We start from the raw sequence: 12511 nt of genomic DNA, 5'->3' as shown, positions 1-12511 counted from the left end.
ATTGCCTAAGAATAAGAATAGAATAAAATATAAGAATAGAATAGAATAAAATATACAGTAAATAAATACAGTACAAATATACTGAAGTCTACAGGTGAAATATTGCACAATGCTGTTTCAAAAGTAAGAGTCCAGGAAGATGGTAACTGTCACTCTGTGCTCAGTGATGCAGTGAGGCACAGTGATGCATTGTATAGTCTGATGGCTGTTGGAATGAAGGACTTCCTGTGCCGTTCAGTGCTACATTTAGGTAGTGTGAGCCTAGCACTGAACATGCTCCTCCTGTCAGCCAAGTCTGTGTATAGTGGGTGGGAGGGGTTTTCCCTGATGGTCTGGAGCTTAGCAAGGCTCCTCCTCTCCGCCACCCTCGCTAGGGAGTCCAGCTCCACCCCAACCACGCTACTGGCCTTCCTGACCAGCTTATCCAGCCTGTTTGTGTCCCCTGCTCTCAGTCCGCTGCCCCAGCAGGTCACTGCGTACAAGAAGGCGCCCGCCACCACCGACTCATAGAACATCCTCAACATCCTTGTACAGACATGATGTCTAGGGCCGTCTCCAAACTCAACATTACATGGCCTGACCCCCCGGCCCAATCTCCTTCCTTGTTGAGTGGGGCCTTTTTCCAAGGTCCAGCAGTAAATCCTGCCACTCAACGTGGACCTCCGCCATGCTGTCCTGACATCAAGCAGCAGGCTCCGCTGTCTTGGGGAGCCCCCCAACAGACCAGAGCCCACTTTTTAGGGGCTGGTTCAACATCGATAGGGAACCAGAAGTAGAATACCTGACTATGCGACCGCTGGAAGAGGCCGTGGCCAACCATCTGTCCTTCAGCTACCTTCCAAGGCTTGTCAGCTGACCGCCTCCTTGGCTGAAAAATCATACAAAGCTGCGGAACAGGTAGCCACCGTGATGAACAATCAGCCACTGCTGAGGCGCAGAGCTTCCTCTCCATATGATCACGTGCGCTGCTCAGGCAGACCTAAATGAATGGCTGGGGAAATAAACTACTGTTACAACTACTGGCCTGTTTGGGCTTGTAATGCAGGACATGGTGCAGAAGTTCGAGGGGGAGCAGCAGAAGGACTCAGCAGCCATAAAGTCTTTTGCATGCTCCCTTCACAGCTCAACGTGGTAGAGGTTTTCATTTCTGGTTGGTTTTCTCTGGCCATGCACAAAATAGCGACACAGATACATCTGTGGGCTCACACCGGTGCTCCTTGGCAGGGCCAGTTGAATGTGGGAGCGGGATCTATTATTGAGGGGCGGACCTGACCCTGCAGAGTGGTTCCTCCGAGCCACAGGTGATCTGTCGATCTGTTCGCGTCACGCAACGCACCGCCCCCGTTCAAAATGACGAGCCCTCCACTAGGACACGACGCCCTGCTGCATCATGGTCCAGAGAGAGACTGCATGCTTTCCCTGCTGTTCCATTGATCCAGCAGGTTCTGGACAGAGTGAGAAAATATGCATCTCCTTCTGAGCTCCTTATTGGCCATCCCAGACATGGTTTGCAGATCTGAGAGCAACCCAGGTTTTACGAGTTAGAAGAGTTCTTACTAAATTGGCGTCGCTGGCACTCATGCTTGGGGGGGATTTATATGCTGGAATGACGGTGGGGGTTGGGTTACCAGTCTCAGCCTGCCTTAGCCAAGACGTAGACTTGGCTGGTTTTAAGGTTTTTATTTGTATTAATAAAATATATTATTCAGTGGTGCTGCTGGAGGCAGCTTATAGCATCAGTAAGAACTCTTGTTCTTATTAATAAAACCTGGGTTTTGTTTGTGACCATCACTAGTAGTCAGGGGATGGCTTGTAATCTATTTATGGTTTCTATTGATTGCTGTCTTGATCAGCTGCTTGATTATTGTTTGCCATTTTTTATAGAAATGTGCATAATGGTTATTTTGATAGCTGGTTATTTGCTGTCATTAACCGGATGAAAACAACATATGCTACACACAGCGATCATCCATGAGTTAACCCTGCTGCTCATCATCACACAACAATGCTTGCTAGTTCATAATGATAGGTAACTTAAAAAATACAGCACACCTGCATGGTAACTATAATTTACTCATCATCAGTAGCAACATTTGTAAAACTGACTGAAACTCATGTCCACACTACAGTACAGACCCCATCTTCCTTTACAAAATCCGGAGTTGCGTAGCAGTGTGGACAGGCGGAGATGGAGATTGTGAAAATGATGACACACATGTTTTCCACGTGTTGCCTACTGTAATAAGTAATCCACATTATAACACCTACTTCACACAGTTTACGGTAGGCTACTTCACACAGTTTACGGTAGGCTACTTCACACAGTTTACGGTAGGCTACTTCACACAGTTTACGGTAGTCTACTTCACACCGTTTATAATAGGCTACTTCACACAGTTTACAGTAGGCTACTTCACACCGTTTATAGTAGGCTACTTCACACAGTTTACAGTAGGCTACTTCACACAGTTTACGGTAGGCTACTTCACACAGTTTACAGTAGGCTACTTCACACAGTTTACAGTAGGCTACTTCACACAGTTTACAGTAGGCTACTTCACACAGTTTACGGTAGGCTACTTCACACAGTTTACGGTAGTCTACTTCACACAGTTTATAGTAGGCTACTTCACACAGTTTACGGTAGGCTACTTCACACAGTTTACAGTAGGCTACTTCACACAGTTTACAGTAGGCTACTTTACACAGTGTATAGTAGGCTACTTCACACAGTTTACAGTAGGCTACTTCACACAGTTTACAGTAGGCTACTTCACACAGTTTACAGTAGGCTACTTCACACAGTTTATAGTAGGCTACTTCACACAGTTTATAGTAGGCTACTTCACACAGTTTACGGTAGGCTACTTCACACAGTTTACGGTAGGCTACTTCACACAGTTTACGGTAGGCTACTTCACACAGTTTACGGTAGGCTACTTCACACAGTTTACAGTAGGCTACTTCACACAGTTTAGAGTAGGCTACTTCACACAGTTTATAGTAGGCTACTTCACACAGTTTACAGTAGGCTACTTCACACAGTTTAGAGTAGGCTACTTCACACAGTTTACAGTAGGCTACTTCACACAGTTTACAGTAGGCTACTTCACACAGTTTACAGTACTTCACACAGTTTACAGTAGGCTACTTCACACAGTTTACAGTAGGCTACTTCATACAGTTTATGGTAGTCTACTTCACACAGTTTATGGTAGTCTACTTCACACAGTTTACAGTAGGCTACTTCACACAGTTGATGGTAGACTACTTCACACAGTTTACAGTAGGCTACTTCACACAGTTTATAGTAGGCTACTTCACACAGTTTACGTTAGGCTACTTCACACAGTTTACAGTAGGCTACTTCACACAGTTTACGGTAGGCTACTTCACACAGTTTACGGTAGGCTACTTCACACAGTTTACGGTAGGCTACTTCACACAGTTTACAGTAGGCTACTTCACACAGTTTACAGTAGGCTACTTCACACAGTTGACAGTAGGCTACTTCACACAGTTTACAGTAGGCTACTTCACACAGTTTACAGTAGGCTACTTCACACAGTTTACAGTAGGCTACTTCACACAGTTTATAGGAGGCTACTTCACACAGTTTATAGTAGGCTACTTCACACAGTTTACAGTAGGCTACTTCACACAGTTTACGGTAGGCTACTTCACACAGTTTACGGTAGGCTACTTCACACAGTTTACGGTAGGCTACTTCACACAGTTTACAGTAGGCTACTTCACACAGTTTACGGTAGGCTACTTCACACAGTTTAGAGTAGGCTAGTTTGGGGACCCCTGGTCTAGAGAGATGTGTTTTCAGGAGAGCTAGACGGAAATCTTACTCCTTAATCCAAGACGTATACTTCAAAACATACCTGTAGCTGTCACCCAGCTGTCTCATGTGCTGTCTCATAATATTAGTATAATACATTAAAAAATCAATTGAATTAACTGTAAATATCCGGTTATTTTTTTTATTTTTTTATCCACTTTTTCTCCCATTTTCTATTTTTTCTCCCATCCCAATTTTCGTATCATCCAATTCAACCCTCCCCTGTCTTTGAACGCTGTTTCATGCCTCCCACAAGCCGGCTGCAATGTGGACTAAGTCATACATAGCACAAGTCCCCTCCGATACTCGAGGTAACAGCAGTCGCATCTTTCCACCTGCGCGGCTCGATCTTTCAGCGTCAGGGGTCTGCGCTTTGGAGGGGCGCCGCCCCCATCGCTTCCTGATTCTACTGCGCAGGCGCACCAACCGACCTGTAGGAGTCGCTGTCCACAACGCCCGATCCCCACCCATCAGTTTCCCTCCCCCTAATACTGCCAATGTGTATTAGTGCGGACGACCAGCTAAACTGAAAGCAATGTGGAGCGCTGGGCTCGAACAGGGAGGCGAACCTGTTTGAGCCCAGTCTCCAGTATTCGTGGTGAGCGCCTTGCCCACTGCACCACGTAGCCGCCCCAAATATCCGGTTATTTGAAAACTATTTATATATATATCCTTGCAAATCCCTAGTGTTGAACAATTTGAACAACGTTAACATGTTTAAAATGTGTCCTTTTAGTAGCAGAGATTCACATTTGATGTGCTATTGAATTTCCTTGTTGAAGTGGAATATCGAATAGGGTCTCAAGCAGACGTTGTGATTCTTTGTTACTCTCAACTCTCCCTGAATGTGACCTGGAGATCCCCGCCCCGGCCAATGTGCAGAAGATTTATGACCCGGCTCTCAAATCAATTGGGACTCTACTCTAGCGCAGAAGCCTCGCCATTTCATGGCCCGCCTTTTCATTCAAGAGCATTTTGCTCTTGGGCGGCTGGGTGGCGCAGCGGACATTGCGCTCGTCACCAATGCAAGAGACACCGGGTTAGAATCCGGCTGTCGGCGTTGCCTCCGGCTTGGGCCGGCCGTCATACTAACTCAATTGGCAGAGTTAGCGGGTGGGAAGTCGAAGGGTGGTAATCTGGATGTTGTAAACAGCGACTCCTACAGGTCGGTTGGGGCGCCTGCACAGCAGAGACAGGAAAATGGCGGGGGCAGTGTGAGCCTCCAACACGTTACTCCTCGCCAAATGAGAGTCCGTGCTGGCAGGTGAAAAGATGCGACTGGCTGCCTGCACATGTATCGGAGGGTACATGTGACAGGCTTCTATCCTCCCTACAACCGGCCAGTGGGTGGCACATGCGAGCAACGTTCAAGACAGGGGAGGGGAGAATTGGCACGGCTAAATTGGGATGGGATAAAAATTGAAAAAGGAGGAGAAAAAGTGGATACAAAAAAATAGCATTTTGCTCTCTTACTTTTCATATGGAAAACACTGTTGAAGCAATTTAGGAAAAGGCTTGTTTATTTCATTTCATCAGGTTTGTTGATTGTAGGTAACAATATCTTATTATCTTATTTCTCGCCAATAGAATTGGAGAAAAGATGCACAGCTAGAGTAACAGTGCAGCCAATGGTAGACAAAGGACTGGATAACCCAGACGTATAACGGAACGTAGACCAAATGCGTCCACATTTTTATAGGATTCTAGCACATTTTCATAACAATAGCGAATATTACCGTTTTCATTGAGGTTTCTTACAAATGAACGATGCTTTATGTTGTCCTTTATATGCCGATTATCATAAAAATCTTAAATTGTACAATATGTCCCCCTTTAGACAACATATGTAACGCTACCAGCGCACTTCTGTTAAGATAATTAGTTTACCATTTGCGGTCGCTATACCAAGGTCGCAGTAATAGTTTACCGTTGTTCAGATCACGGCGAAGAATAGACACATCCCAGTGACCTGTGACCTGTGCTAAGGATCTTGGGAAATGTATTCATGTAGTTTTCAACATTTTCACCTTTTAATTTTAAACCAATGCTGCCATCTACTGACAACAGAAAGTGTTGTCTATCGTCACTTCCGTATACAGCGTCGCCCGAAAACCCATTCTAGAGATTCCCACTTTTTACTGGGAATGGGGCGTGGCCGTATTTGGTCCCAGACAATAAGAGTGGCTGCGATTGGTCACTGTGACGTTACCACACTTTTCTTACCCAGTTTATCACAGTTTTAGGCTTACCCGGATAGCACCAAAAGAAGATATTTCACAGGTCAAAAGTGATTGAAGTAATTTGTGCATCGTGCTATTCCCTAATATCATGTTACAGCTTTTCATCGTTTTCATACTTTTGCACTCGTTTCATACATTTGGGACAACAGAGGTAACTTGTTTGGCAAACAGCTGTCGGAATTAGTATAAAAATAGAATAACAGCATTTTTCTATTGTCCATTAAACACTTTACTGTCGGATTATTTCCAAACAGCGCTTTGGTGTAATCCGCACCTATCTAGCTCAGACAAGCACGTTATCGGACCTGACAAAAACCAATCGCTGTTTACGTTTAAAACTATCTGCATTGTAACTCTGTCACTCAGCATACACTTAATCTCGACAGGGTGTAAAAAAAGAAAATCGTATAGAGCCTACCGTCAGGCCGCATACAGTCTAGCCTGTAAGGCATTGTACAGTAGCCACTTTATAGTCAAGATAGTCGACTCTAAACTGGCTCTATATTCAAAGGTTTGGAGGCAGCAGGGTTTATACTTTTCTTTCTCCAGCGTGGTGGAGTTAGCGGTAGATCACGTGACTGGGGGGCCTGTATGCCCGCCAGGCTCTTTCTTGTTGATCCTCTGGAGACCATCTGTGCTGGGGGCATTGATTAGAGTGTGTCTGGTGGGATTACATCTTTTCGGTTGCCATGCCAACTAATCAGCTGATTTTTTCCCCCTCTCTCTCTCTCTCTCTCTCTCTCTCTCTCTCTCTCTCTCTCTCTCTCTCTCTCTCTCTCTCTCTCTCTCTCTCTTTCTCTCTCTCTCTCTCTTCCCTCCCTTGTTGTCACAGCAACGGAACACGGGGAAGCGCCAGGGCCCCGGCAAGTGCTGAATTCGGCTAAAGGGGCAAAAAATATGTTTTTTTATCCATTTCTCTCTCCATCTCTCATCCCCCCTCCCCCCCCCTCTCTCCCTCTCTCTCTCTCCCTCTCTCTCTCTCTCTCTCTCTCTCTCTCTCTCTCTCTCTCTCTCTCTCCCTCTCTCCTCTTAATTGGCAACTCTCTCTGACCTGAAGTTCTTTTGTCTCTGGTGTAAACACACCCGTCTCCAGATTACATTTTTTTTCTTTTTGAGAGAGAGAGTTGGGCGCAAGGCACAAGGACACATCCTCTGAACAGGAGTAGATATCGGTGGCATAATAGTCCACTGTATGCCGGAACTGCTCTTAACACATTTCAGAGCGGAGAGAGAAAAACCTTCCAGTGTTTTATGAAAATTATTGGTCCGGGCCAATAAAAATGGATTCCCTTTGTCTCTGCCCAAATAAAGCGAGAGGCTGCCTGCCAACCAGCGAAGGCATGATAATGAAAGAGATGTCAGTGTGAGGGAGGAATGTGAAGCAATGCTAAAAAGTTGTTGCGTCCTGTTTCAGGTATGCACCGAAGGCCGTCTGATCGTGGAGTTCGCCTTCGATGACCTGATGAGGATCAAGACCTGGCATTTCACCATCAGACAGTACAGAGAACTCATCCCTCGCAGCATCCTGGCCATGCACGTGAGTGTGACATCATTAACATGCGACAGGCAGTACAGAGAACTCATCCCCTGTAGGCAGCATCCTGGCCATGCACGTGAGTGTGACATCATTGACATGCGACAGGCAGTACAGAGAACTCATCCCCTGTAGGCAGCATCCTGGCCATGCACGTGAGTGTGACATCATTAACATGCGACAGGCAGTACAGAGAACTCATCCCCTGTAGGCAGCATCCTGGCCATGCACGTGAGTGTGACATCATTAATATGCGACAGACAGTACAGAGAACTCATCCCTCTCGCGTGATTACGAAACCTAGCCGCATTTCTCGGAGACGCTCTCTGATTGGCACTGACTGACGCTCTCTGATTGGCCACTGACGCGTTTGCCCAATCCGTGACGAGCTGTGTCTTTGCCCATTTCCACGTCAAACAGCCTGCAAACTACCTGCCGTTCTATCGCCATGCTCTAAGACAAACTCTAACCTTAACCAACTTCGAAGAGTGCCTAAGCTTAACCGTCGAAAGAACTTGCCGTCACGCTCTAAGACAAACTCTAACCTTAACCAACTTCGAAGAGTGCCTAAGCTTAACCGTCGAAAGAACTTGCCGTCACGCTCTAAGACAAACTCTAACCTTAACCAACTTCGAAGAGTGCCTAAGCTTAACCAGTGAAGAAACAGGCGTCGGCCAATCAGAGAGCGTCTCCGAGAAATGTGGCTAGGTTTTGTAATCACGCATCCCTCGCAGCATCCTGGCCATGCACCTGAGTGTGACATCATTGACATGCGACAGGCAGTACAGAGAACTCATCCCCCGCAGGCAGCATCCTGGCCATGCACGTGAGCGTGACATCATTAATATGCAACAGGCCCGCCCCCCCTCCCCCCTCCGAGTCCTGTCTCAGGTGCTGCTAGCATGCGAATACTAACGACAACAACAACTGAATTCTGCCAAGACACTTTAGAAGCTATTCATAAGCATATGCAATTTAAACACCAACAAAGCAGTTTGGAACGTGTCCCAATTTGGAAGGATTTTGCAAACCAATTTATTGGCAGACATCAAAGGCCAGCGTGGATGAAAGAGGGGCCTCCCTGAAAAGAGAGGGGAAGAAAAACAAGGTCAACCCAATAATCAGCTTCATTCCAATAAGTGTAATGCACCATTATAATATCAGAAAGTGTGTAGTGTATGGCGGCTGGGTGGCGCAGCGGACATTGCGCTCGTCACCAACGCAAGAGACACCGGGTTCGAATCCGGCTGTCGGCGTTGCCTCCGGCTTGGGCCGGCCGTCATACTAACTCAACACGTGATGCAAGGCTTCTATCCTCCCTACAACCGGCCAGTGGGGGGCATATGCGAGCAACGTTCAAGACAGGGGAGGGGAGAAATTGGCACAGCGAAATTGGGATGGGAGAAAAATTGAAAAGATTTGGAGAAAAAGTGGATAAAAAAAAAGTGTGTAGTGTTAGTTATAGGTAAGGTCAAGGTCAAGGTCAACTTTATTTATATAGCACATTTAAAACCAACCGAAGTGGCACCAAAGTGCTTTACAATATAAAAACAGAGAAATACAAAAAATACAAAATACAGTATACACAAAATCAAAAGCTACAATACATTTAAAACAATCACGACACGACCGGGGATGTATGGCTTACCAAGCCTCAGAACGCCAATGAAAACAGGTGAGTCTTCAGCTGAGCTTTAAAAATCTCTCTGAGCACACCTAATTTGTAGTGGAAGACTGTTTAGCCTAGACCTTGGGACGTCTAAAAGTAGTTTGTTTGATGACCTCAGTGCTATAGCAGGGGTGCAAGCATGGAGAAGTTCAGCTAGATACAGAGGGGCCAGACCATTTAATGCATGTAATGCATTTAATAGGTAGTCCTCGAGTCATTTAAAACTGTATGATAACAATAAAATGATGCATCCTAAGCGTTTGCCAATGTATATAACATGAAACCACACAACACATTTGACTGATAGAAAAACAGAGTCACATATTTCTTCACCAAAAATTTTCTTTACACCTCTGTGGATGTAAAGGTCTGCAGAGGTCTAAGAAGTAGTTCTCCGTCTATAGCCGACCTCCTTTCTGCCAAATCTTCATACGAAATTCACACACCATTAAATTGGCCCCTGTGGGTATTGCCACTAATTCCAGGAGAGTGGGGCATTGTGGGCCCTGGCCGGATGTTAGCGAGGCATGTGAGTGATGTGTAAAAGTGAGTTCTTTTGATCATAGCCTCGACTAATGAAAGGGGAGAGCGCCAGATCTGGGAGACTGTGTATTCGAGAATACTAGAGTTGGACCGACACACACACACACACACACACACACACACACACACACACACACACACACACACACACACACACACACACACACACACACACACACATACACACACACACACACACACACACACACACACAGTCAGCAGTCATCATCTGCAACAGTGACCACTTTTATTTTTTACTTAACCCTTGCACTACCACACTACAGAGGGTTAACCCTTTCACTACCACACTACAAAGGCTTATTGCTTACACGACCAAACTGCAGACGGTTAACCCTTTCACTACCACACTACAGAGGGTTAACCCTTCCACTACCACACTACAGAAGGTTAACCCTTTCACTACCACACTGCATACGGTTAACCCATTCACTACCACACTACAGAAGGTTAACCCTTTCACTACCACACTACAGAGGGTTAACGCTTTCACTACCACACTATTGAAGGTTAACCCTTTCACTACCACACTACAGAGGGTTAACACTTTCACTACCACACTACTGAAGGTTAACACATTAGCCGCCACTCAATATGAGCATCTTATAGCTCTGACGCCACCGCTGTAAGCCTATGGAGTCGCTCACCTTCTTTGCAGGGCTATAACTATTTAAATAGTATAGCTATATCTGCATTACTATGGCCCATTCGACATCGGGTATCTATCATTCAGGATGTGGGAACGTTATATTTTTCCATTCATACATTGTCGTTTAATACCGTCGTGAATATAAGTATGTTTTTAGAGTGGTCTGCGGTAATTCCCAGAACGCGAGTTATAGGCCCCGATGCATATTATACTTAATCGATTGGCATTTCGTCCCTATAAACGCTACAATAAAAATTTCAAATGCATATGATCGGTATATATTATGCTCCATCATGCATGAAGGAAATGGGGGGGGGGGGGGGTCGTTTCTGATTAATTAATTAATTGTCAATAACGGCTTTCTTTAGTACAACATCATACGTTGATCAGATGGATTGCAATGAAAGAAATGGACAATCGGGCTGGAATTAACGTTAGATTCCTCTTACCTCTGGCCGATGGTGCTGGAGAAAAAATATTCCAATTATTTGATTGCCATCTGCTAGATCGTATGTCCATTTGGCTGACACCATAAACTCCAAAAGCATAATGATTCTTGCGTCTCGAAGGTGATTCAATGCACTCGACTGTTCATCTGGATTCACGTTACAAGAAAACTGCGCCGGGACGACATTCACCGATGCACAGAGTCATACTTCCCGCAGAAAGTAAATGCAACATCGCAAATGCAACATCGCCCGAAATCCACCAGGCGGCGGTATCGGGCCGTTGCAATCGCAGACAGAGTGTCAGAGTTTCCCAGAGCCTTGTGGATGAATTATGAATGGAAATAGCGAATAAAAGAAATAACGATCACAATAACGAGTTTACTCGTCGTTGGCGATATACGATTGGCGGGCAATAACGAGTTAACTCGTTCTTGGCAATTAATGTGTTAAAGGGGTATTAAAAAAACAATGCTGATTTATTTTTGCACATAATCTCACACACATCCAAATACCCGAAAACAGTTTTGCACACATTAATTTAATTTGTGTCAGCTATTGACAGTAAATTTAGTTTGAATATGGCCACCTGTGATGTCATCGGGGACATTGAGAACCCTTGTGTTAATTACAGCTCCATGTATTTATGTACAGTAGATGAAAAAACAACAATACCTCGTCTTATAGGGACTGCTATCTTATAATTCCATTGAGCTGTAATTAACACAATAATTCAACATCCCTGATGACATCACTGATGGCCACATTGAGACTAATTTACTCTCAGTAACTGTCAAACTAAATACATGTGTGCAAAACTGTTTCGTTTTTCTGTGCAAAATAAATCAGCATTGTTTGTTAGTGAAGCTCTCCTTCAATAGTCCATGCAGACCTTGTTTATGTGTATATCGCGTGTTTATGTTGTGAACCAATGCATGCTTATAGATTTACACATTTGACCTGCATTCTGAACCACCGGGTCAAATTTGTATCAAAGTATCTTTGTACCCAAACGGTGCACAGGCTTCACAATAACCACAATAACTACTGCTCCATGGAGCCTGACGCTGCTATGCCCTGCTTCGTGCCGGTGGCCGGACTATACTCAAATCAACTCTAAATGGATCTAATCAGTGGATTGCATATTTTCTTCAAGAAGCAGAATAAGGCTAACCCTCTCTGCCTATTGGGACATCATAATCGGGTTACCAACTTGAAGACGTGGTCATTTTTGGATTATCGAAGCTTTTGGACTGCAATAAGAAGATTTTGGATCTGTTTACCGCGCACAGGATCTACCAAAATGAACTGATAAGACACTTGGACACTTGGACTAATAATGCATTCAGTCATTTGGACGGAGTTGTTAAAACTCACTCCATTCAAATCAATAGAGTTATATTCCACTCTATTCAAATCAAATTTAAAGGGACGTGGCTGGGATAAATTGTGCCAGTCAGTCAGCCAAAACAAATTCCGGGACCAAGGTCAAACCGAGAGCTCTGGAGTCGAAGGCCCTCTGGGAGATAAGAGTGGCGAGCGGCTTCCCCACCCGCAATCCCTAG

General features: G+C 45.0%; 1 protein-coding gene across 2 annotated transcripts in view; it reads left to right on the top strand.

The window, feature by feature from the left end:
- ldb2a (LIM domain binding 2a) overlaps positions 1–12511 on the top strand; it is a 164041-nt gene that overhangs the window by 131118 nt on the left and 20412 nt on the right. For both annotated transcript variants that reach the window (XM_084332198.1, XM_084332197.1), the window contains exon 4: positions 7502–7624. In XM_084332198.1, coding sequence (XP_084188324.1) covers positions 7502–7624 — 123 coding nt within the window. The remainder of the gene's footprint in view (positions 1–7501; positions 7625–12511) is intronic.

This window comes from Notolepis coatsorum, assembly GCF_963971535.1.
Source record: "Notolepis coatsorum genome assembly, chromosome: 16".
Taxonomy (NCBI): domain Eukaryota; kingdom Metazoa; phylum Chordata; class Actinopteri; order Aulopiformes; family Paralepididae; genus Notolepis; species Notolepis coatsorum.
The sequence above is the reverse complement of the archived record's forward strand: the minus strand, read 5'-3'. Positions and strand labels throughout refer to the sequence as shown.